The following is a 26,200-nucleotide window of genomic DNA, read 5'->3' as shown; positions in this document are numbered from 1 at the left end:
ACGACGAGCACGGTCAATCAAGTGACATGTGCCCTATAGTGCCTCAGGTCCACAGTTTGGACCCGGCTCTACAGGATGTAAAACAAGAAACACGAAAGAAATAATGATAATAATAATAATAATAATAATAACAATAATAGTAATATATTAGAGTATAGATAGTGATATGTATAGATAATGCTCAAACTCAACGTCATTGACATCTGGCATCTCATAGGTTGTAAGTGGCCTAAATCCACCTCCTCACATTTTGGCCATATTGTGGGGGAAGAAAAAATTGAATAAATAAATATATAAACACAGCTGTTAAATAAGTGTAAATCAACCCCAAACTCAAGGGTTTCTGGGGTGACATTTTTCATTTGGACAGCTAATCCCTGACAGTCTCTCAGTGATATCGGGTTGCTCCAACTACTCTTGGACTCTTCCCCCAGCATGACAACAAGCCCTCATGGTTGGTATGGTCATAGCAAAAAGGGCTATCCCGAGAGAGTGGAAATCCGTTTCCCCTCCTTGCTCTAAAAAAAAATGGCTAAATGACATGGTTTCTTGTCTATACCTTGAAGAAATTCAGCAAACTCTGTCCAATGCCCACCCCAAGTTTCTTAAGATCTGGGCGTGGACACTTTATTGAACATATTAGGAGGGAGAGGTGTCAAGATGAGAATTTTTTTTATTATTCTTTTGATATACTTTAATGATCCCCGTAGGGAAATCACACTCTGCATTTAACCCATCCTAGCTGTGTAGCTAGGAGCAGTGGGCAGCCGCCGTGCAGCACCCGGGGACCAACTCCAGTTTGTCTTGCCATGCCTCAGTCAGGGGCACAGACAGCAGTACTAACCCTAACGTGCATGTTTCTTTTTTATGGTGGGGGAAACCGGAGCACCCGGAGAAAACCCACCGCAGACATGGGGAAAACGTGCAAACTTCACACAGAGGACGACCCGAGATGACCCCAGGACCGTCTTGCTGTGAGGCGACAGCGCTAACCATTGCGCCACCGTGCTGCCCAACTAATACTGGAACTAAGTGTATCTGACTGCATTGTGCTGTACTGAATTGTACTGTACTGTAATGTATTGTGCTTCGAACTGCCAAGATCTCAGTTTTCTGGCCTTCACCTTGGGCCCTCCTCGACGTCACTTGGTCTTGGTTCCATCTGACCCTCAATCCTCTTGTGGACATTTCAGTCATTGTACAGATTGACATGTACATGCACATTTTTCTGCAAGCTGGCAGTTTGTTTTATTTTATTCTACTCTCTCGTGTCTATTTGTTCGTTTTCGCTTTTTATGTTGTAAAAAAAAAGTTTCATAAATACTTTTTTTTAAAAAGCCAGCCCAAAATCCCAACCATGAACATTTCTCACATTTTTTTTCATTTTTTTTAAAGGTCATGCAACATGTGCAACACTTTATCAGACGCATCTGGAGTTGTAAGCTAATAAATCCAGCCATGACATAAATATTTTTAAAAAATTTATTATTATTATGAATGCACTGATGTTTATGAAAACAAAACAAAAACCATTTTAACAGCATGAATTGTACGGTGCTACACATATAAAACAAGTCAGCTTCCGTATATCAAAAAACAGAACCTAGTGAATTCACATAATTATTCTGTGTTCGGTATGGATTCAAATATATGCAATCTTTTATCACCCAAAAGGAAAGAGAATACACAGGGGATTCGTTAGTGATTCTAGCTCAGTTGTTACAAATGATTGCAAAATGAATACTCTGAGCTTATCTCCAACGTAATGTTTCTGCAGGAGAAGCCCTAGATGTATTCCACCAGGTAAAAATCCCCATTTCAGCTACGATGAGCTGTGAGTATTGGCTCCACATAGATAACTGTAAGCTTAGAGGTCTGTGATATCGTCTTCGGACCAGTCTTCATGATAAACAACTTCTGAAGCCGCTGATGTGTTCACGGTACTCTGCCCCACTTGATCAGCAGGGGGGTTGAGCGACGGCAGCGACTCCGCAGCACGGAAACATATGGGTGATCCAAGGGTCAACTCAGTGTCGACCGTCCACCTGTAGCTGATATGAGCTGGAGATAGTATCATTGTACTACTGTGACCATGGGTGGCATCCGCACCCACAGTGTGAGTAAAAGGCGGAGGCGGAGGGGTAAATATACTCCCCACTGCGAGATGTCCATGATGAAGGGCATCGTCAATGCTCCGTCTGAGGTTGGCTGGAGATGGGGGCCGCATGTCGAACTCTATGAGGGAAAGAATACATTCATGCTCACCTACTTTTTTCCACAGTAAGGCAGCCTGGGAGTCAAAGCTGCTACTGGTAACGGGGCAGGGGCAGTGGTCGTGAAGACTGGTACCATCTTGTTTGTCATGGGTGCACTTTGTGTTATTGTTCATGGCGGGTCTATGCAACTTACAGCTCGCCCAGTTGTTTGGTATCAGATCTTGCCACTTCTTCTCTGGCTTCCTGAATGGGTTTTTCTGGATCTTGGTTAAGACTGTTCCCCAAAAGCCTATCTCCTCCAACCCTTTTGACACTTCCTGTCTGCTGTGCCCATGATCAGCCTTTGAACGACTTCTTCGTGGCGACCAAAAGATCCAGGACCCCAGGACAAGCAAAGAAACCCCCCAGGCAAACTCCATAATTCTGGCCCAGAACTGACTGAGCCACCAGCCCCATCCAAAACGCCTCCAGTTCCCAAGCAGTCCATAAAGCCAAAGGAGGCTGTACATCTGAAGGCTACAACACAGAACCCCTAGCAGGGCACAAACGGCTGTGACGCGTCTCCCATGATTCTCTATCCTCTGTGAGCCCCCCAGCTGAGGTAAGGGGGTCCTGACAGAGGGATGCCGATTGGAAAGAGACTGGGTGAGGATGCCCATGCAGAATGGTAAGCCCCAGCAGAGGGAGAGAGTCTGTAGCAGCAGAGGGAGAGCAGGAGCCAACGTAGGGGAGAGCAGGTCAGTTATCAGCAATAGAGTACAGTGCATGAATGCCAGTCCTCCAACCAACAGAGGGCGCTGAAGCTTCAATGGCAAAAGAACGAGTTTTAGGCCTCTCAGTGTGACCAGAGCAAGGGCAACCTGTGCCCACAGGAGCAGCTGCAGGGGCATATTATGGAGCACTGTAAGGGTAGGCCGAGAAAGGACCTGGCGAGTACCATAAGGGTCAAGGAGAAGGAGCACAGCTCGCAGAGCACCAGTTAAGAGCAGGAGACAATTTGCCAAGCGTAAGACATCACATAAGGGGTGAAGCAGAGTGGATGCACCAGCCATTCCCAAAAGAGCCATTACAGCCAATATTACAAAAAGGCCAGCAGATCCATAGACATGGAGCTCCCAGGCAAAGGCCAGTGTGCGCCTCATGTCATCCCAGAGCAGACGGGTACCATTTGCACTGGAAAACGAACAAAGGCTGTGACCAAGCACACATGGACCACCAGTCTTAGACGCATCTTGTTTTTTCATGGGATGAAGCACGCTGTATTGGACAGGGAGTCCAGGACCTTGCTTACCTTTTAAAAAAAGAGAGAGTGAGAAAGAGAGAAACTGAAAAATAAAGAGAAAACAAAGGATGAAGACTTCAGTCAAAGTACAGGTTCATGTTTTTGAAGTCAGTCCTCATTAAAATGTGTTTAGGCATAATTTGGAATTGTTAAGACAAAAACTTCACTGGCCACTTCAACACTGAGAAACTTCTTTGCTGAATCTTTTCAAAGCAGTCCAACGGGCGCAGTCGTTTAAGCCTTCATGACGCATAATATAGCTCTTTTTTTTAATGTGAGAAGCCAACAGTACAGTCAGATATGTCTCAATATGTTCCACTGAAAAATAGTGGCAAACCAGCTTACTTTATATTGCACCTCTGCATATGTAGCACATTTCCTTGCTACATCCGCGCAAGTTTATTCTCACTCGATGCACATGTCTGTAATTAATACGGTAGGACTGCCGTGCAGGACGGCAGTACTGGATCACGGACTGCCGTGATGCAGGACTTCTTGCTCTCACAAGTTTATAGATGGTAGAGATGCGCTGCGTCAACCACAGAAAGTAGTCCCAAGTCAAACAGGATTTCGCTCATGTTCTAAACAGACGTGAAAGGAAGATACACATGACTGTGCTGTGAGCTTCCCATTTTACAAAATATATCATACTTTTTATGATATGTCATCATTTTTGCAGGCTTACATGATTGCCACATTGGACTGTTTTGAAACCCAGTGAAAAGATTCTACACGTTTCTCAATACTATGATCAATAAAATGCCTCTATGCTTCTGAATGATACCTGGCAAAGTTTTAGTCATGTCTGGGTTTAAAAAAAAAAGGGGACCTATCCTTTAAGAAAAGCAAAGTGTCATTTTGCAGGGATAGATTTGATATTGGATTTTGTACATTATTTGGGAATGCATTTTAGTATAGGACTAATTAGCTGGGTTAATAAAATGTTGATCGCTTCTTCTTTTCATGATCAACATTTGCTGTTATTCCGTATATTCATAGTTGGTCATTTTGCTGATGCAATTGTTTCATCAGGAATTAACTCAACGCACCTTTTCAAAAATTAATCTCCAAATTTATATAAAGCAAAATTCACCAGGAATATCTGATCAAGAACGTGTTGTAAATAAATATGTATGAGCGTGAGTATTCATTGTTGACTTACCAGTCAGAAAATTATTATCTACTATGGGCGGCTCGCTCTCATGTAAGTGTTCATCAGCTGTTATCTGAGCGCCATCTGTCAGAATTTCGGTTGGCTGCTTTAAGTGTTCGTTAGAATAAAAGTGTCCGGGGGTTTCAATAACTGAGGGGTCATGTTGATCAGGCTCTTGGTCGTGAGCCTCTAACGGAGGCAGGTCAGATAAAGGTGACATAGTAAGTCTGACCCTTGACCCAACTGGATCTTGTTTGCTGGGGCTCTCGGGGTCCTCTGAAATGGCTTTCCCATCATCGGTCAGTTTGTGGTGGGTTGGTGAGTGTACGAGAGAAGAGGAAGGAGATAAGAGCGTCGAGTGTCTACTCTCATTAACTCCCGCTGACAGACTGATTTCGGTGTTGCCGGTGGGGACATTTGTCTTCTGTGTGTCAACAGTCCTGTTCCCACCGCCGTCCAGAAACTCACCGCTGCCCTGTGATCGCAAGATTACTTCACCGGCCGAACTATCCGCATCAGTGGTGTTTCGGCTCGCACTTAAGATTACAGAGACCGGGTCAGAGCTGGCCAGTGTAGGTGAACTTCTGTCAGTACTTCCAGATGAAGTGTGATAGAAAGCGATTACAACGCAGAGCAGAGTCCAGCGCCCCATTGTTTAATACGACGGGAAATCCCCAAGACCTGCAGAGCAACAAAGAGATGGGGAAAAGGAAAAGTTCCAGCAGGGTCATTGCATTGCTAACAGCACAGATATCAAGAGTCACTACTGACATAGCCATTGGGTTGTAGCATTCTATCTTTTATGTGAGAAAGTGTAATGGTGTCAAACAATCTATATCTTAGTAGAAACACAGACAGTGTGAAGCTTGTGAGAGTCACGCAGGTCTCGGGGTCATTAACCTTGACTTTCAATCCTATAAGTCACAATAATTCCCCTTGTGTTAACCTCTTTTTGTGTGCACCATGATATGTGTGGATGGTTTCTCTCGCTGGAATAGACAACCCCTTTCGACAAAAAAAAAATACCAGTTCATAGTCTGAAAAAGTCTGATCTGGGTTTTGGTGCTCGCCTCCCAGTCACACTGGCTGGGCTACCAGCTCATAACGTAGTAAAAAGTATCAGGCACATTGTTGAAAACATGGCAAGAGGAAATATCGAAATGAGACAAGACACGATGTACAATTAGAAAGTACGCGCATGATGGGCTCAACTAATTTGATTGTCAGCAGTATATCCATTTCTCACTTGAGGCCCAAGAAACTGAATTAAACCAAAGCCAAACTGGTAGATGAATAAACTTACCATTTGTCTCTATTTTGATTTTAGGTCAATATACATCACAATTGGGAATGTACCTTTGGTTCCTTGTGCTCGGCCTCCTCTCTCTCTAGGTTGTCATGGCTGGAGCGACATGTTTTCTTGCAGCAGAAGAGGTGTACAACAGCTTGATCACAGGTGTCGGTTAGAACTAGCGCAAGAGAAGACTCACAGGGAGGTTTGAACTCACGGGATTTACCGGGATGTGCTCAGAGTCACCCTTCAATCTGACGCCTTGGTCCAATTACTGCACCGGCTGGTTGCTTGGCAGCCTCCCATCTTAATGTCGTCTTCAAAAAGAAAGGCCCAATCTACACATCAGTGCCATCTTTTTTTACTTTTTTTGGGGGGGGGGCGGGGGTTTGCATAAACATTTACCATCTCTTCCTACTTACTGATGCTGATTTATGAAAAAGAAAAGTTGCGAGTTTGCCACTTAGACAAGTCTTTCTGCTTTTCCTACCCCGAGCTGCCACAGCTGTGTTTCGGTAAATCCCCTCACTAAAGGATTACATTAAGATTCTTAGGGTAGTACTTAGTCACGTTTAGAAGTAGCGCAAAATAAATTGGACACGAGATGCAATGACGTACATATGCTAGTATTTTGCCTACAAATTGGCTTACAAATATGTGTCGTATCTAAGGGGTCATCAATAGAAGGCTTATGGTAAAGGTGCTATGCGCAATTTGCCTTGAATCCTGGACTCTTATTGCTCAGCGGTCTAGTTACCAAAGACAAATCAAAGCAAACGAGGGAGATTTCTGAACAAAAGGTAGCAGACAGACACACGGCACATTTTCTGACATGTTTTCAAATGCCGTCGGTAATGGTTGCTTGCTGTGATTGCTTGTAGTTTGCTGAGGCCTGTCAGTGCAAAGCAAGTCTTTTCAGGGCAGCACATTATGAAAATTTCTATGAAAATTTCTCAGCTGTCCCCGTTGACTCTTGTGTTTTTGAATGCAGGAATCTATGGAGTATAGTGGGGGGCATGCATCTTTCCCAAAAATTGCTGTGGTCCGGACCCGTCCTACACCCGACACTTTCACCCGACCCACATACCGTATGGAATGATGCCGCTTGGGCAGTCCACTCCTGTTTGCCAGATCTGGGCCAGAACCAAGTCACAGCATGTGCCACATATTTGCCAGAGGTGGCCCGTATTTGTTTTGTGATATTTGGGCCATATTCACCATTTACCACACGGGCCACTTCAGGATCACATCCAGATCACATGTTGCCGAGAGCACCGCATCTTTGCCAAAAAAAGCCCCACATTTGATTTGGCATATTTGGGCCATATTTGCTATTATACATGTGGGCCACTTCAGGCTCACATCCGTTTTGTCAGGGCCAGAAGAAGGCCACCAGTACTGCATCGTTGCCTGAAGTGGCCCACATCCAGATGCTATCTGGGTTACTGTTTCAAATCAGTACCATTAAGTAACCCCAGCTAATAACTGGTAGTAATAATAGTAGTAATTGGCAGCTCAAGGAAATCCAGAGTATTTCCCGCCTCACCTTTAAAGCCAACTTCAATTCATAGCAAATGTTATACACAACGGAATAAAACATTTTAGAAATGCTTCACAAAAGACACGTCCAAAAACAGGATGCTTGTCTCGTCAGTGTGTGTGCTTTTTTTTTTCTCTCTACAAAATAAACCACTATACTTTCCACTAAACAAGCCCTGGAAGAGTCACAGAAAGTGTACAGGAGTGCGGGAATTAACTCTTTCCTATGAAGCAAATGGAAGACGTAACCCGTGTGCGCTGCACATCTCTTTGGGTCCACCTTAAGACAGGCAAGGAGCAGTTTGTTGTGGGGCGAACAGGGGGAGGCCCTCACTGGCACATGCCTGGCTCTTTAAGGCAGACTGGGGAAGTTAGACTGCGTTAAAGGACACGCGTGCCACGGCGTGACGCGTCCGACGAAACGAGCAGAACACTACGGGACAGTGTTTAGAAACTGCTTTGCTGCTCGTCGCGTGCTTGGTTTCACGCGACTCTTTTGACGAGTTGTAGAAATCGAAATCTGCAACGGGTCTGCATAAATCTGTGCTGCAGATTTAATTATGCCGCTTGTTTAACGACTGTAACGATCAGCGTTTCTGTGGGGGGGGGCAAAAAACCTTCATGTTAGTGAGTGCTATGTGTTCAGCTTGTTATTAATGTATATTTACTGGGTGTAACAAAAAGCCCAGGAACTCGTGTCTATTACCAAGAAAGGCGTTGTTTCAGCAACTACATTTCATTTTTTTTGTTTGTTTCCATATCATATGAATTATTCAGCATTCGATTTATTAAACCGTTACTTCGTGCCACGCTTATGGACAATAGTTGACAACGTTGCTTTCTGTAATTCTATTTTGCTGTTACGTTAGGAGGCCAAGTTTGGTAACACGGCAGAAGTTGAGGCCAGAACACACAACTGGCGTTCATTTGGCCTCCCTGACCGAGAGAAATCCTCAGCCCCGCCGGAGGAAACTCCTGTCAAGTTGTCATAAAACGGCACACAATTGCCGCGCGTGGTTAGAAAAAAATGTGTATTAAACGCGCGGCTTTGGGCCGCTGAGCACGCGCCTCGGCGTCGAAGCGCCCGAAGATCGCCATTCAGGTTACAACGCGAGAGGCGGCTGACGCCTGGATGGGAACCAGTCTCCGCTCAGGTCGGTTTGTAAGAGGGCCATTGCTCGAAGCGAGTGGTCCGGGGCTCGGCGCTGCTCGGGGGCCTACTTCCGTCCTTTTCTTGATCGTTTACCTGAACACGCACAGTACCCCGCGGTTGCCTGTGTGTCGTGCGGTACTTGCCGGGACTCCTGCGGACGACCGACGCCTGGGCTTTTTCTGCGCCGGTAAAACTCCCCATTATTAGCCGATCGAAGCGTGGCCGGGACGCGTGCCGAGAAAATAAGCCGCACGCCAGACGCGTGGCTGCGGTTGTCGCGCGAAGTTATATCGCGTTTCCCAGAGCGGCATCGTTTGCGTGGTCAGCCGCACGCCGCGCCGCAACGTTCGCGAGGCTCCAGCTGTGCACGACACGCGGACGCTGCGAGACCTTTTATCAGCTTTTTATTTTTAAACACCGTGCCTTGGCGCAAAGGAAGAGGATTTCATTTTATTTAAGGTAGCATGAGAGGATCCTCCTCCGCCGCCGAGCTAGCTAGCTAGCTAGCTAGCTAGCACGGGAGCTAGCAAAAGCAGCCGTAGCGAGCCAATACCGCGATTTTGCGAGCTTTACTTGGCCAATACGTGGGGGTTTCCCCCCATCGTACTGATGCTTGACCACGTGCCGTCAGGCTTTTCGGATAAAGAAAATAGCCGCCCGCGGCTGTTCCGTGGTGCAGGATAGAGCTAATTGTTAGCCAGGGCGCTAACTGCTTGTCCAGCGTGCAGTAAAGCAAAGCCTTGCTACAAATGCTAGGCTGAACTGATACGTTTTCAACCAGCCAGCAAAGGCTCTCCGCTGTCATAAGTGCTCTTGACATCTCCATTCACAAAGCCAACTATGTGTCGCTATTGCTCTTAATTGATTGATAAGTAGTATGGTACAGTCGTTTTCAGAGTAATGGAAAAGGACCTGATCTTTGACCCCCTTTGGTTCGTCTCCATGTCAGCCGCACCGCCCTCGAAATTTCTAACTAGAATTGCTCAGAGTCGCAGCATTCAATCCAATTCAGCGACGCCCAGATAGAAGTGTTTCTGATCACCACTCTTGAGATTGTTTTTCATTGCAGATCGTATCTGTGCATGCAGCAAACTCAGTGTGCTCCCATGGTAATGTATCCCTCTCTGGCTATGATTAGATCCTCCAATTTTTTTTTGACATCCATTGCCCTCAGCTCTAGGTCAAGTGACAATGAATGAGCAAGAGAGTGGTGTGGTCTCATTTGATGAATATGTGCGGCAGAAGGCCCGTAGTATCCCCCAGCACAGGATGAAGGAGTTTTTAGAATCACTCGCCAAGGGGCCAGAGGTGCTACAGGAGTTCAGCCAACAGGAAGGTGCAACCACCACTACAATGGTTTACCAACAGGGCACCAATTGTGTCTATGCAGACAGCACGGAGGTGGCTGGGTCTCTGCTCGAACTGGCTTGTCCGGTAAGGGCAGGTTCCTCACATTGATGCTCACTTTTGCTGATCAATGTTGCTATTATCACTGTTCATCAATGTGCTGTTTGGTAACCTACTGTATTTCATGAATGTTTTTGATAGGTGCAGGTGACGTCAGCAGAAATTTCACCTCAACTGCCTGAGCAGCAAATTGTGCAGGTTAGTTTGTCCTTATTTATTGATGCCCCCACGATGTTTTCCCTACTATTTCCATAATCGGCACTCTGCCCACCAGATATAAGTAGCCACAAGGAGTGTGTGTGGGGGGGGGGGTATTATGATTTAAGTATTGTAACGTGCATGGATAAGTAGACACGTTGGTCCCTGACTAACGGGTCTGATCCTTTAGTCGAGCGGTTAGCGATGTCTCCTGCGGTGCGGGCGACACGGGTTCGCTTCCCGGCCGCGGCAGTTCCTGTGGTTACGTTGCCCCCCGAATTCGCTACATTGGTGTCAGAAGTGGGATGGTGAGACCGTGAGGTCATCGGAAGCGCGTGCGCCCAGAGGCGTGAAGGAGCTGGGATGCGCTTCCCGAAGGGGGGGGGGGTGTAGTGTAACGTGCGTGGATAAGTAGACACGTTGGTCCTTGACAAACGGGTCGGACCCTGTAGTCGACTGGTTCGCGTCACGGTTGTGGCGACGGTTCCCGGACTGCCACTGAATTCGCTACAGTATTTTTTTTTTAAGTCCTGAATCAGGAAAGGACAATTTTCAAGTTCAATTTCATATGTGAAGGATGTTGATTTTAAGGCTCACATTTGTGCTGTGTGCAGTTTTCAGGGGCTCTATTCATTTTGCCCTAATATTTTATTTATTATTTACTTATGGGGGTAGCTTGATGAGGAGGAACCGCTAAGTGTAGCACTTTACTTCAAAAACAATTATTTACCACCTTTATATGCAGTATAGCAATGATGCTGCTGAAATAAAACTCAAAGACTGACTGACGCGTGATGTGCATTGTTTTTGGAAATGTGACTTATGATATACAGTCTCTAGAAGTGTATGATTCAACTTTTTCCCATGGTCTAGCATTGAAAAAGCAAACAAAAATCGCAATAAATCGTAATATCGAAAACCAATTCTGGTAGAATCCCAATACTTGAGAATTGCAATACATATCAAGTCGGCGCCCAAGTATCGTGGCAGTATCAAATCAGGAGATAAGCATATCGTCCCAGCCCTGGTAGCCATCCACTAATATAAAACCCCTCTGGCAAAGAGGCTGCTCCTTTACCTTTTATTTAACAGTTAAACAAATTAATTTTGAATCATGAACAGAAGATGTTATGAAAACGCATCAATAAAGCCTGTTTGGAATAAATGTCTTTATGCATGCTGAATAATCCAGGTAAGGGAATTACAGAAAGGTGAATCGGTTCATCTGGACACATTTATCGAGAGAAACGTTTCATCGCTCATCTAAGTGACCTCTTCAGTCTCAACTGACTGCAGGCATCCCCACCCTTATAAATAATACAGTGGCTTGTTTTCGGTCGTTGTGCCACTATATTATTTATAAGGGTGGGGATACCTGCAGTCAGTTGCGACTGAGGAGGCTATTTGGAATAAAGAAATCATTGGTTATTTGAGAATTAACTTGGCTTTATTTGTGCCCTTTCATTTTTGGGGGGGAATGGTAACTGCACAGTGACAATGGGCTAAGCTTGGTCTTGAAATAATCAGTTAAGGGGAAAGGATGAAAGAGGGGAGTATGCAGTGCAGTATTTCATTAGTAATACATTTTGTCATAGCTTATTTTATTTGTGGTGACCCTTGCTCTATCAGATGTGCTACAACAATTTGTTACACATATTGCAGGGTATTGTAGTTTGGAATTAGATACATACTTTGATGTTCCTCCCTAGTTAATAGGGCTGTGTATTGGCAAGAATTTGGTGATACAATTTGTCTCAGTTTAATATATTGTGGTATATTATGATACACTGACATGTTTCAAAGTTATTTTCAAAATTTTGATAAAATCTCCTGGAGAAAATGCCTCCATATGCCTAAAATCCGAGTAATCGGAGCCATACCAAGTGTGGTGCTGGCAACGCCTGCTATTGTTGTGGTTCCATGCAGCCCAAAACTGCACCTTCCTCCTAGTGGCCGGAGACGTAAACAACACAATTTCCTTGTAATCAGGAATCGGTAGCGTTTCCGAACATCAATACAATAATGTGAAAGATAGTGTCATGATGATCTAATGTATCAACATTTTCTTACACCTCCTCTGTTTAATCCCTGAAGGGAACTTTGATATCATTGTCTGTTTTGGTGTATCCTTATAATCGCTAGGTTCTCATTTTTTTAATTATAAAATTAAGTTCTTCATTTATTCAGTGTCATATTTTGAACATGGAAATTCAGCATCACTAACAAAAGGGAGTAATTTTTCAGTCCAGTGTGTTTTAGTTGTGTATGAATGCTGGCTTTCCTTTTACTTTCTGTGTTCCCTTTCAAATAAGGTACAGATCCAGGGACAGCAAGGGAATACAATAGGCCAGGTGATTCAGGTGGCCTCCCCCTCCCAGCAAGACCTGCAGGGCATCGCACCTGGCACAACACTTATCCACCAGGGAGAGTTCACAGAGGAGCAGCAACAGCAGGTATTTATTGAACCAGACATGCGTAGAAAGCGCTTGGCTGGGAAGCATTACTTTCAGCTCGTCTTGATCTTGAAGATGGCATGAATGTACCTTCACAGATACAGGCACAGCTGGTTGCAGCTGTCGCTGGAGGACAGCAGATCCAGCTGTCGAGTGGCCAACAGATCCAGCTGCAAGGGGGTCAACAGATTCAACTTCAAGGGGGCCAACAGATTCAACTTCAAGGGGGCCAACAGATCCAGCTCCAAAGTGGCCAACAGATCCAACTCCCAGGTGGCCAGCAAATCCAGATTCAAACGATAGAGACCATGTCTCCCACCCAGCAGCCTGGTTCACCGAGGGAGACGGAGAGAAGGTCAGGCACGTTCTCCAGCGTTCTCCAACCCGCCAAGAAGCGCAAAGTAGATGTTCCCCTGGCTGTGTCCTACACCGTTCCACAGGGGCAGCAGGTGGCCACAGTCCTGGCCATCCCTCAAGGTCAGCAGCAGGGTTATGTATCCCTGCGACCAGATCTGCTCACTGTTGACAGCGCTCAGTTGTACAGCACCACGGGCACAATAACGGGTCCCACCGGTGAAACTTGGACTATACCCGTGTACTCTACCCCTCAACAGCAGGGTGTAGCTCACATTGCCATACCCCAGGAGGCATACAGCACAGTTCAAGTTGCTACCACCCACAGTAAGGACAAAATGGCGTCCGGTTCCTCGCCAAGGTCCGCAGGTATCCAGTCAGTCTCTGCCGGGACACAGGAGGAGGTGGTACAGACTCTGTTCCCAGCGCAGTTCATGAACGGTAACATTCACATCCCTGTAGCAGTGCAGACTGTAGGAGGGGCGTATAACACTACACAGTCTGTACAAATCTGGGACCCAAGTCAGCAGCACAGCCAAGGTGACGAGAGACAAGAACAACAGCAGGTAAAGATAAGCAACAGCGTTTTCTGCAAATCTTCCGAAACTTGAGCTTAGCCTGCGCTTTAGGCCTCATTTGTTTGTTTCTTGTCAGTTACGCTGGCAGTTAACCAAACAATCCCACCATAGTGATGATTCTAAGTAGTACTGACCAAAATTCATATTGGTATTTTAATATAAAAGAACAGAAATTATTTTGCAAGAGTTACAGTACAAGTGCATTTTGAATTCATTTTTGTAGTGTGCGATTGTTACGATGTCAAATGTCTGACAGGTGTGCGTCCACCTAGCTTGGAAATATTTGATATGAGATTAGAAATCAGGGGAAAGTCTAAAGAGAAGTACTGGTAAAGTATATTCACAGCTAAAAGTATTTCAAACCCTGATTATGTTCTTGTAACAAAGGTGCTGGTTGATTGTACATTTTTCTATTTAGGCTCCAGACTCTTTTTCTGGGTCCCTTGCTTTGTTCTGTTTGGCGTTATCATGTGCAGATACAGTATTTACCAAGTTAATCACCATAGTGTTTTGTGTGTGCCCTGCAGCCCTAATTCGCAGAAGGAACATATTTTGACAATCTTCTGTCTGTCTTCTGTAGGGTCAAGAAGAGACCCAGTCTCATCCTGAGCCACCCCCAGAGCTCCTAGGTCCAGATTGTCTGAAGCCGGAGGAGGGCCTAGATGTCTGGCGCCTTTGGGTTCACAGGAAAAATGAAGAACTGGGCAAGCGGGAGCAGACTAAACTTGCCCCTATTGGACGTGAGTTGCATGGCATTTTAAACAAAGCTATGTGCCCACATCAGGGCAAAATGTGAATTGAAATGATTACATCAGGGTCTTCTAATCCTTGTTTTTTCTTTCAAGCAGTTAAAAGCAAATCACTTGCATCACTTTTCATACTTAAAATGCTTGAAACAGGCATGCAGGTAGCATGGCGGACTATTCCGTTGCCTACCGACACGGGGATCGCCAGTTCGAATCCCCATGTTACCTCCGGCTTGGTCGGGCATCCCTACAGACGCAATTGGCCGTGTCTGCGGGTGGGAAGTCGGATGTGGGTATGGGTCCTGGTTGTTGCACTAGCGCCTCCTCTGGTTGGTTGAGGCGCCTGTTCGGGTAGGGGGGAACTGGGGGGAATAGTGTGATCCTCCCACGCGCTACATCCCCCTGGTGAAACTCCTCACTGTCAGGTGAAAAGAAGCGGCTGGCGACTCCACATGTATCGGAGGAAGCATGTGGTAGTCTGCAGCCCCCCCGGATCGGCAGAGGTGGTGGAGCAGAGACCGGGAACAGCTTAGAAGAGTGGGTTAACTGGCCGGATACAATTGGGAGAAAGGGGGGGGGGTCAGTTTTCATTTCATGTTCTCTTTAATGCGTCACTGCTTTGACTCCCAGTATGTTTTAAGAATTTCATTTTAAGATCCTGTTTGTTTCAGCAGTCAGAGGTCTACCCCCCACCCCCACCCCCTTTAATATTACAGCTTTTAACTACCCAAGGGAGAATGTGCAGTCAGTTACAAACTTAAGGAAATTATCCTGTATAGTTTACAATAAAGTCACACAACCGTTGTGCTTTGAATCTGTGACACCAGGTCCTTCTTTTCATTTTCATTTTTTTTTATTTATTTATTTTACTGCTGTGGAGGATGACAAAAAGGAGACGAGACCACTTTTCCTTTTGACCACACAGCCCTGGGGTCGTTTATTTCCTCCCACTAACTTCCAAGTGAACAATTCAGTCATCAAAACCTCAACCTCGCATCCACCCACAATCCCCCCTGCTAACCCCTGAACCCACTGTCTTAAAGGGACAGTCTCTGATCCACATGGTGAATAGCTAACCTGCCTAAAGTAGGTAACTACACCCCCCCCCCCAGAATTCACCATGACAAGAAGAAAAAAATCAACGTGGCGAGGGACATATAATGCGGCCAAAACTGCTCCTCTTGAAGGGTGTAGAGGCAGGGGGGGCGTCCACGCCGAGTGGACAGGGGCAGTTGAACCGGCTTGTTCATGTCCAGGTAGGCCGGCTTGATGCGGTCCACCGAAACCCGCTCTGGCTTACCGCCCACATCCACCACAAAGTTCTTAGTCCCCGCCGCCAGGACACGGAAGGGTCACCAATGTGGAGGATGTCAGAAAGGAGACAAGACCACTTCCCCTTCTGACCACACAGCTGTGGGGTCGTTTATTTCCTCCCACAAACTTCCAAGTGAACAATTCACAATCATCAAAACCTCAACCTTGTGTCTACCCACAGCCCCCCCTACCAACCCCTGAACCCATTGTCTTAAAGGGACAGTCTCTGGTCCACATGGTGAATATCTAACCTGCCTAAAGTAGGTCACTACTGTATTTTATTAATCCCCATCGGGCAGTTCTTCCTCTGCATTTAACCCATCCTAGCTGTGTAGCTAGGAGCGGTGGGCAGCCGCCGTGCAGCACCCGGGCACCAACTCCAGTTCTTTTTCCCCATTGCCTTGCTCAGGGGCACAGACAGGAGTATTAACCCTAACATGCATGTTTCTTTTTGATGGTGGGGGAAACCGGAGCGCCCGGAGAAAACCCACCGCAGACATGGGGAGAACATGCAAACTCAACACAGAGGACGACTTGGGATGAGCCCCAAGGTTGGACAACCCCGGGGTTCAAACCCAGGACCTTCTTGCTGTGAGGCAACAGCACTAACCACTGGGCCACCATACCGCAGTCGTCTATGTTAAATAAATTGACCTTGACCTAAATTTAACAGAATGATGTGTGGCTCTGTCGGAGACAGTTGACCCTCAGACCCATGAATGAATCCTTCATGCAGGCCAGGCTGTAGTGTTTTCCATACCATGAGTCCTCTGTGTGTCTAAAAGGAGACAGATTACACAAGTGGTGTTGACGGCTCCCCAGGCCTGTGGAAATGACAGATTAACTTGCCTCTTATTCCTTTTTCTCCTGTGCCTCTGCTTCCGTATCCAGGTCGACAACCTCTGCGTTTTCAGGAGGACTTGGTGTCCAGTGCGGTCGCTGAGCTAAATCTGGGTTTGTCATTAATGACCCAAGAGGCACGAGGACTGCAGGAGGAAGAATATGCCCCTGATGTTCTCTATTACGTCTTCTTGTGTATACAGAAGGTTTGTATTCCCAAACTCGAATCCCAGTCGACTCCTCAACTCAACACTGCTTACTTGCCAAAATTAAGATTATCGTTATTTTATGTTTTAAACTATTCATTTCTTTTCGAAGTACCTCTCTGAAAATGGACGTGTGGATGATATTTTCGCTGACCCGTATTACACACGCTTCTCTGAGAGTTTACACAAACTCTTGGATGGCTGGAGACCCACTGTTCATCCTTTAGGTAATTGAGATTCTTTTTTTTCCCCCTCACTATCTACTGCTACTACTACTACTACTTTCGGCTGCTCCCATTAGGGGGCGCCACAGCGGCTCATCCGTTTCCATTTCTTCCTGTCCTCTGCATCTTCCTCTGTCACACCAGCCACCTGCATGTCCTCCCTCACCACATCCATAAACCTCTTCTTTGGCCTTCCTCTTCTCCTCTTCCCTGGCAGCTCCATATTCAGCATCCTTCTCCCAATATACCCAGCATCTCTCCTCCACACATGCCCAAGCCATCTCAACCTTGCCTCTCTTGCTTTGTCTCCAAACCGTCCAACCTGAGCGGTCCCTCTAATATAATCGTTCCTAATCCTGTCCTTCTTCGTCACTCCCAATGAAAATCTTAGCATCTTCAACTCTGCCACCTCCAACTCCTCCTCCTGTCTTTTCATCAGTGTCACTGTCTCCAGACCATATAACATAGCTGGTCTCACAACCATCTTGTAAAACCTTCCCTTTAACTCTTGCTGGTACCCTTCTGTCATGAATCACTCCTGACACTCTTCTCCACCCACTCCACCCTGCCTGCACTGTCTTCTTCACCTCTCTTCTGCACTCCCCGCTGCATTTTTTTTCCTCTATAAAAAACTGAAATTGTTCCTTTTCATTGCCTGAATGTTTTGACTGGCTGTCCCCTCTTCAGGTTATTTAATCCCATGTCACGTGTCAGAGGAGATGCTGTGGGAGTGTAAACAGCTGGGGGCACATTCACCAGCCACGTTGCTTACAACCCTAATGTATTTCAACACTAAGTGAGTCGACCAATCTCAAAAACAAACTGGCCCTAAATCTGCTGTCTTCTATTGTGCTTAAAGTCCAATTTTTTTTTATTTGTCCCATGTGAACAGGTATTTCCACCTGACAACGGTTGAGCAGCATATGAAGGTCGCCTTCTCGAAGGTGCTCAGACACACCAAGAAAAGCTCCTCCAGCGCCAAGGACAAAACTACTAGTATCCGCTTTCTTCAAAGCCAAGGTCCCCACCACGCCGGGCAAAAAGGTACTCCTGTGTTCTAATGTACTAACTAGTCCTTCTCCCTATCACACCACGTGACACTGAACGTATCCGATGCTACAATATGCTTCATGCAACGTCCGTTTCAGTGACTGATGACATGTACGAAGAGCAGTCCGAGGACTCCGAAAACCCTCTTCGCTGCCCCATTAAGCTGTATGACTTTTATCTCTTCAAATGGTGAGTTGTTCACTTGTCAAATCACAAAATTAAATGTTGTGGACGTGCTCGGACATATTGCAAGAGAAAACTTAAAATCCTTCTGTGTCTCTCAGTCCTCAGAGCGCAAAGGGACGTAATGACGCATACTACCTAACGCCAGAGCCTGTTGTAGCACCCAACAGCCCGATCTGGTACTCGGCTCAGCCCATCACGAGTCAGCAAGTAGAGCATATGCTCGCACGCATTATTGTGGTCCGAGAGATCCAGGAAATCATCGGCACTGTGCCAGGAAACATAAACTGAGAGGAGGGGAAAAAAAAGATGAACTGATGTAGACTCCCATTGGAACTGGTTCTCCTGCACTGACTGTCAACTATGCAGTATCCCTCTCCCTTTTTGCACCGCCATGGCCACCTTAAACGAAAGTGGCTTTCTTTTTTTTTTTTTTTTTGTTAAAAGGTGTGTGAGAGTTTTCTACAGGAGTAATTATTTCACCATTGTTGAACGGAAAGCTTGTTTGATTTAACGTTTGGATGCCACGCCACACGTTTCCAGTGCTGAATGAACTTTGCTTTGTTTTCCACTTTTCCACATCACACGTTTGTAAGCTATCCCCAGCATAACGTTTTCAAACGGCAAGAGAGAGAGAAGCTGCCTAAGGTGACCACTTTCAGGTCATGGTTGAACTGCATGGCTGCTGTGCGGAGCCGGTTCATTATTCTGTCAGTCTCGTCAACTTCATTTACAGTGACATTTAACGCAATAGTTCGAAATTCTGGACATTCGTTCCCTTTTCTACTCATCATTCACGTCAGTCAGGTGATTTCATCCTTAACGTTCGTCCCTCCATGACGTCATACTGGAACGCGGCTCCTGTTAGTCAGCCGTAGTGCAATGCAAGTCAGGTGGTGCAATGCAAGTCATGTGGACCAATCCTCAGTCTGTTCATAAAAGCAGTCCGGAATGCAGCAGCAGTTTATCGGGGTGATTGAGTAATTATTTCAAAATGTTTACTGTAACTTTAACAGAAGAAAGAGTGCAGATCTCCGATCGCCGTCAGGTGCATCGCCCCTTCTTTGCTGCTCGGACTTAGTAACAAAACCACCCCTTTTTTCGCCTACTGGGCAAAGGGGAGATACTGAGGCACTTCCTGCGTATCTCCCCTTCTCCGGTGCTCGGACTTGGGCGAAAAACCAGCTGAGGAGTTGGCACTCAGTTGCGTTATAAAACGGATTTTTCAAAGGTTTTGAATCACCGCAACCATGGAAGGTCCTTGATCACACGGTCCTAACTGCACAGAAGTGATTAGGCTGATGGGCCCAGTAGTATGTGAGATTAGCAGCGGACAGATACATGTACACACAGACAGAAAAACCAGTGTTTTACGTGCTATTATCAGACGTTGGGCAGCGCCGAGTCCACTGATTGAACGGGAAATATTAAAAAATATGCAGCGCATGTCAAGTTAAAAAATATACCAAATAAAAAAACGTTTTGCCTGTCAGTCTGTGGATGTGCAGCCTCCTAGGCGGACCAGCATTGCCAGGTGTTCGATACAAATTGTACAAATACAATAATTATAATTATCGTGTTTATGATAATTTTGTCCTCTACGACCAATAATGTCAAAAGTCCCATCATGTACGATAATTTGATCATTTTGACAATTGGCCTGGACTGATTCCAACTACTAATTTTACAACTACTAATACTATCTCAGTTCATTTCCCGACACGATCAGGGTAATAAAGTACAGATCCTGCGTCTGATTACGCATCTATTGTCGCGTGACGTGTTTCGAGCCAGTCATGCTCGTTGTGATGGTGAGCGTGACCCACGAGCACGGCCGTCACGAACCACGAATCAAACCCAGACGGGTAGGCTGTGCGGAACCTGAGCCGATAAGACAAGCGTGTTATTGATTTAATTTCCATGTAGATGCTGAACGGGCTGCACCACCTGTTGTAGTTTACTATATCCCCCACACAAGACGACGGAACCATTTTTCAAACCGTTTTTAAGTTTCCCTTTATACTGCTTCTGCTGACTTCTTTTTCTTCTTCCTCTTTCTCTTCTTTCTGGCAGCCGTAATGACAGTCTGTCCTTCAGCAGGTGCAGCCTTGTCCTTGGTCTCCTCCATCTCCTCCTCACTCATACTGGGCTCCTCTGGAGAAGCCAAGAGCTTCTCCTCACGGGTCGATTGATCACAGGGTGTCATCTCAGTTGCAACCACTCTTAAATTATGAAGGGAGTAAACAAACTAAATGATTACTCTTATGTCAGTATTACAGTTCCATTTCTTTGAATAAATGCCAAAAAACTACCCCCTTCCCCACGTCATAACTACTGCTACTTTCGGCTGCTCCCGTTGGGGGTCGCCATAGCGGATCATCCGTTTCCATTTCTTCCTGTCCTCTGCATCTTCCTCTGTCACACCAGCCACCTGCATGTCTTCCCTCACCACATTCATAAACCTCCTCTTTGGCCTTCCTCTTCCCTGGCAGTTCCATATTCAAATCAATTTTATTTGTATAGCCCAATATCACAAATTACAAATTTGCCTCAGTGGGCTTAACAGCAACACAACATCCTGTCCTTAGACCCTCTCATCGGATAAGGAACAACTCCCTAAAAAAAACCCTTTAACAGGGAGAAAAAATAGCAAGAAACCTCAGGCATTCAGCATCCATCTCCCAATATTCCCAGCATCTCTCCTCCACACATGCCCAAGCCATCTCAACCTTGCCTCTCTTGCTTTGTCTCCAAACCGTCTAACCTGAGCTGTCCCTCTAATATATTTCTTTCTAATCCTGTCCTTCTTCGTCACTCCAAATGAAAATCTCAGCATCTTCAACTCTGCCACCTCCAGCTCCTCCTCCTGTCTTTTCATCAGTGCCACTGTCTGCAAACCATACAACATAGCTGGTCTCACAACCATCTTGTAAACCTTCCCTTTAACTCTTGCTGGTACCCTTCTGTCATAAATCACTCCTGACACTCTTCTCCACCCACTCCACCCTGTCTGCACTCTCTTCTTCACCTCTCTCCTGCACTCCCCGTTACTTTGGACAGTTGACCCCAAGTATTTAAACTCATATGCCTTCATCACCACTACTCCCTGCATCCTCACCATTCCACTGTCTTCCCTCTCATTCACGCATAGGTATTCTGTCTTGCTCCTACTGACTTTCATCCTTTGCCTTCGCTAATGTTCCAGAAAATCAGCCAGGTCAGCTCTGGCTTGACGAGACAGCAGCATGGGTCTAGCGACCTAGAGAGTGAAAGAAGAGAAGGAGCGGCAGTAGCAAGAACAAACATTTTACAAAGGTTTTGAATCACCAAAAAATATCAGGCTGATGGGTCCAGTAGGATGCAAGATTAGCTGCGGACACACAGCCAAAAACAATATCCTCCAGGCTGCCACCTGGTGGAGATATCAACCACTCGTGTTGCGTCATAATAGACGGTAGTAGTATGTCGTTTTTGGGGTGAATGTGATGAATGAAAATTGTACCCCACAACTTTAGTTGCACCGACGCTGGTATACAGGAGCCGTTTCCAGTGTGAAGTCAGGGATGGATCAATGTGAAAATAAAATCCACCAATCGGCAGCATTATTGGGGAGTAGGAAGTGGGTAGGAACTTCATATCCCTTTTAATCCTTCACTTCTTAACAGGCCATGTATCCTTGACTGACTTTTCTCAGGTCCCAGTGGAATACATTACACCTTAACGGACAAGTTTTTGTACGCTGCATTTCTGGGCCCCTGTGTATACTGATAAAATGTTTAAAGTTGGAGAACCTGTGCCCATCTTTAAAAAAGAAGGCATATAATTTATGCCCGTGAATCATGTGTTAGAAATCAAAATTACGCTCAAATATTCTCAAGATCAAGCGCTTCAGTCATCCAGCAGATGGGAAACTTTCTCAGGACCAATGAAGACAAACACCCATCGTGTTTTTATAACCTCATTATGAGGTAACATTTTAAAACGCATGTTTAGCTTGCACATCAGTCTGTTTTCGAAAAATCTAAAGTGAGAGAAAGTATGTTGTCTGTACAAATTTACTCCCGACAACATTTGAGCAATGACCGGCATCAGCCAACCCCACCAATGTTTATTCTGCTGTCCAGCGAGCTGCAGATCCGGTGTAACAGCACAGTGACGGCATTTAAAAAGACAATGTACAAAGCTCTGCAGAATCCAAGTATACAGTTCACTTATTTATAATGAAGTACAAATACTGCACAGCGTTTTGCATTTACAAAAGTAGCCATGTCATATTTTCTGAACCAAGCTCAGCATAGCTCGCTGTCAGAATGTGATACTCCAAGCCCACTGTGATTCTGTCCAGAAAACAAGATCTTACACATCCATTTTATAAAAACACATTCATGCTTTCCCCTTCGAGGACTGGACAAGTCCAAAATGTTAACAGACTTGACGTTAACTCATCTCTGTGACTTGATCAGGACCCAAAGAACTAAACACACTCCACCCACTTATACGTACTACAGTGTGTTTTCACTGGTTTTCTTCTTTCGGGGGAAGAGTTAGCTGCAGTCTCTGCAGCGTTTTAAAGAAGTATCTCGGCAGGGGGCAGGACACGCAGATATCTGGTTGATGGTTGCTTCCCGGTATCGTCAGCTGGCGGGCATGCAAGTAAAGAGGAAGGTGCCGTGTCTTGCTCTGCTCCAGTCCCAGCTTTCTCAGCACACCTTCCGGTAATTTCTGCAGCGTTGAAAGGGACCAGTTAGTGATTTTTGAATTCTGAATGCATTACTCAGCCACATGAAGGGTTCTTACTTCATGAGACCATTAAATCATAATACATTTAGCTGCCAAATGTATTCTGTTAAAATTAACAGTTCTCACTGAAATGCGCAAGTAATGTTATTTTATGTAGTTATTATAAAAACCTTTTTAAAAGGATGTGATCACATTAAAAACTTCCAGATATAAGCAATGTTATATAACATCACAAAATAATCATTCTGCAAACTTTCATACATCTGCCAATCCAGTTTTAAGGAAGAAAAAAAATTTTTTGTAAAAATTTAAATTATAAATTATAAATCTGATCCTTCTCTCAAAACGTTGGGAAATTCTGGACTGGCAGCATTTCAAGTTTGTCACTCACACACTGTATGGACACCTCATGAAGCTCTAGTACACAGCGCAGCACACATTTGGCTTTCTGGGTGTGCGAGGTCACCTTAAAATGGTGCTCCCTGCTCTAACAATAAACATCTGCCCACATCCCCAGACCACCCTAGACAGCATCAGAGGGGCAACAGAAAATCGGTATGTCTCCTTGTCATCAGAGTTCGTTCATATCTGTGTCCCATGATGAAAAACGATGATAATCACTGACTAGAGTCTTGACATTTGTTTCTAGGTGTCAGCACGACTTGTGAAAGCCCAAACTGTCAAATATAGAAAGTAAATTCATGAATTCTGTTCATGAAATTCACTAATTATGATAGACTTTTCACACTTGAAGTTGAAAAGTTATCTCAAAAGTTACACAAAGTTTTTGTTTACACTTACAATACATAATTTGGCTATCAATGATGTTCAATGAGCACTTTTAGTTCTCAGTCATTTTCTATCAAATAGATAATCGTATCAGCTTTTATTGAAACACCTCTGGCTCCAATTGGAAGTTATGTAGTTCACGTTGGTGCATGCATCTTAAGTATAAGTGATTACCTGAGGCGCCAGTTTGCTCCACTGGGAGTATTTGTGGTCCCCAAGAATAGGGCAAGCCAGAGCACCTGCCATATGGACTCTAATCTGGTGCTTCACCCCTGGGAGAGGACAGAAAATAGTGTGTGTAAAGTGTAAAAGCTGCTTAGTTTTCTGCCTTTTTTCACAACTAGTTTGGCAGTCACAAGTCAGATAACTTCTTGTGATGGTCAGCAGTATCCATAGCACAGTCAACTTACCTGAGAGTGGGTGGAGCTCCACAAGGCTGCAACCACCGCTGCTGTCCAGGACACGGTATGTGGTCACAGCACCATGGGCTTGCCGATGGGCACGGACTCTGGTTACTCCCTGTTCAGAGTTATCCATTCGATACACAGGACTAAGAGCCATCTGGTGAGAGGGAAGGGGGCTGTTACATTAACAGCACCTCAAGTGCCAAATTTGTGCTTCGACATACTGCTGTGGAAGAGTGTTTACAATATCATAAGATAAATAACCTTGTAATGGGGCCGGGGGCCTGAGACCTCTTTCTCTATCACAGGAATGTCAATCACCCCTTCTGATGGCACAGGAACGCCAACGGTGATGGCCCTGGACCGGAGATGAGGAAATGTGACTGACTGACTGCATCACGTCTAGATCTAAAACAATGGTACCCAATCATATGCCATTGAGGGTTGACGGTAGGAAAGTTTTCATTCCAGCGGGACTTCACAAACCAGCTGCTTTAACTAACTGACACACCTTCAAATGCTGAGTGGGACTAAATGGTGAAATCTCCTGTTGTGGAGTCCAGTTAGAATGAAAACCTGCGTGCTCTGTCCTCCACGGCACAATGGATGAGCACCACTGAACTGAAATATGACAGCTGGTGTGATTACAATCTCTACGAGGACACTATTCTCTTGAAAAGAGCCTCTGTGTTTGTGTAGCTCACCACATTTTTTTCCGCACTTGATTATTCTTGTGCAGGGTTACGATGTGGTCCACCACCTCCTCTCTCTTTGCCAGTACGAGAATCCCTGTCATCTCCTTCTCAAGTCCAGGACAAGGGTATAGCTGAGAGACGCTCCTCATTCCCTCCATCATTTTCGTAAGAACAGGGAGCACGGAGGAGATGGACGTGATCCCAGGGCTACCTGAAAAGGAACATTAGTGATGCATGTCTTCATTATGGGAACGATGAGTTAGGGTGAAAAGAAAAATGCACTGCATATTCATTACCGCGGACAGGAATCCCATAGGGTTTGTTGATGACAACTACGTCCTGGTTTTGGAACAGCACGCTGTTGTGGAGATATTTGGCCAGTACGTTGGGGTGAACCCCTTGCAGCTGCTGCGATAGCTGCTTCAGCTCTCTGACGGCCTTCTCCTGGGCGGACAGTGGACGGTCAGGCTCCTTCGCGTTGATCTTCGCCTGCTGTATCTTCCTCGCAAGGTCAATCGCCCTGGGCTGCGCTTCTCGGTCAGCGTCAAGTTCAGGACACTGCGTGGTTGCGGTGGCGTGGCTCCGGCTGAGGAAGGACGTTTCTTTCAGCGATGCTCGGCGACATTTTGCCGTTCGGCTGCGAAGAAACGTGATATTCCGAACGTAAGTCCAGTCGCTGACACACAAAACGGCGACGGTTTTGCACCGGTTCATTTTGGCACACGCTTGAAGCTAGCCGGCGCAAGACGAGCGCAAGCACGGTCGTTTCCTGTCAAGTCTTCTTCTCTACTTTTTTTTAAGGTTTATTGGCGGTTGGCAAACAACGATTTGGTGCATTACCGCCACCAACTGGACTGGAGAATAGACGAGACCGTCTACTTAAAAAAAAATCTTTTCAATAAAACTACTGTAAACTACTAATAAGACACGTTAGCCTCTAGCTAACGGGTCTGACCCTTTAGCCGAGCGGTTGGTGATGTCGCCTTGTGGTGCAGTACACCTCGTATCGAATCCCGCACCGGGCAAGAAAATAACCGGTTACACTACTAACATAGAAGAGTTAGCGTATAAGCCCAGGACTCCGCTGTCTACACCCATCTACAGGCCAGTGGCCTCCTTCAAGGATGAGGATGTGCACATCCTTGATAGGGAGGAACGCTGTGGTTTGGACGGGGGAGTCAAAGAGGCCATCTATGTGACGATGGAACGACCATCACTGAACCTAGGGGGGGGGGGGGCTAAGAGTCCATCTGTCACCATCTTACAATGCACTGATTGCAACCATTCCCAATCCTCTGTGAATAGTACATATGACAATTGAAACTCTAGTTAATGGTCACGGCAATTTGCACATGAAACCGATCGTTGGTTTCGATCGTTATGCC

At 45.7% G+C, this 26,200-nt stretch overlaps 2 protein-coding genes across 3 annotated transcripts; one reads left to right on the top strand and one right to left on the bottom strand.

Moving 5' to 3' along the window:
• Positions 1 to 9,825: 9,825 nt before the first annotated feature.
• On the top strand, positions 9,826 to 20,597 carry LOC130107816 (transcriptional regulator QRICH1-like). The gene is made up of 11 exons (XM_056274579.1): positions 9,826 to 10,068; positions 10,183 to 10,239; positions 12,552 to 12,692; positions 12,791 to 13,612; positions 14,205 to 14,364; positions 16,576 to 16,730; positions 16,843 to 16,957; positions 17,642 to 17,750; positions 17,847 to 17,998; positions 18,103 to 18,193; positions 18,289 to 20,597. The coding sequence occupies exons 1-11, from the start codon at positions 9,826 to 9,828 to the stop codon at positions 18,476 to 18,478; spliced, it is 2,235 nt and encodes a 744-aa protein (XP_056130554.1). The 3' UTR covers positions 18,479 to 20,597.
• Positions 20,598 to 21,154: 557 nt separating this feature from the next.
• rpusd4 (RNA pseudouridine synthase D4) lies at positions 21,155 to 25,574 on the bottom strand. 2 transcript variants are annotated; one of them, XM_056274309.1, is made up of 6 exons: positions 25,112 to 25,574; positions 24,828 to 25,026; positions 24,385 to 24,478; positions 24,127 to 24,277; positions 23,891 to 23,988; positions 21,155 to 22,909 (listed from the first exon to the last, which is right to left on the bottom strand). In XM_056274309.1, the coding sequence occupies exons 1-6, from the start codon at positions 25,527 to 25,529 to the stop codon at positions 22,703 to 22,705; spliced, it is 1,167 nt and encodes a 388-aa protein (XP_056130284.1). In that variant the 5' UTR covers positions 25,530 to 25,574; the 3' UTR covers positions 21,155 to 22,702. The 2 variants fall into 2 exon arrangements, with proteins under 2 accessions (XP_056130284.1, XP_056130283.1); XM_056274308.1 differs by having other exon boundaries at positions 21,156 to 22,909; positions 24,825 to 25,026.
• Between the last annotated feature and the right edge of the window lie 626 nt (positions 25,575 to 26,200).

The sequence above is a fragment of the Lampris incognitus genome, chromosome 2 (genome assembly GCF_029633865.1).
Source record: "Lampris incognitus isolate fLamInc1 chromosome 2, fLamInc1.hap2, whole genome shotgun sequence".
NCBI classification, from domain to species: Eukaryota; Metazoa; Chordata; class Actinopteri; order Lampriformes; family Lampridae; genus Lampris; species Lampris incognitus.
Note: the sequence above shows the minus strand (reverse complement) of the source record. Positions and strands in the feature narration are given on the sequence as shown.

Coding starts and splice junctions, on each gene's coding strand:
- LOC130107816 (XM_056274579.1), top strand. CDS start 9,826: ATGAATGAGCAAGAGAGTGGTGTGGTCTCATTTGATGAATATGTGCGG. Junction 10,069..10,182: donor TGCTCGAACTGGCTTGTCCG/GTAAGGGCAGGT, acceptor TGTTTTTGATAG/GTGCAGGTGACGTCAGCAGA. Junction 18,194..18,288: donor GACTTTTATCTCTTCAAATG/GTGAGTTGTTCA, acceptor TGTGTCTCTCAG/TCCTCAGAGCGCAAAGGGAC.
- rpusd4 (XM_056274308.1), bottom strand. CDS start 25,529: ATGAACCGGTGCAAAACCGTCGCCGTTTTGTGTGTCAGCGACTGGACT. Junction 25,027..25,111: donor CTATGGGATTCCTGTCCGCG/GTAATGAATATG, acceptor GTTCCTTTTCAG/GTAGCCCTGGGATCACGTCC. Junction 24,479..24,824: donor CAAGTGCGGAAAAAAATGTG/GTGAGCTACACA, acceptor TCTCCGGTCCAG/GGCCATCACCGTTGGCGTTC.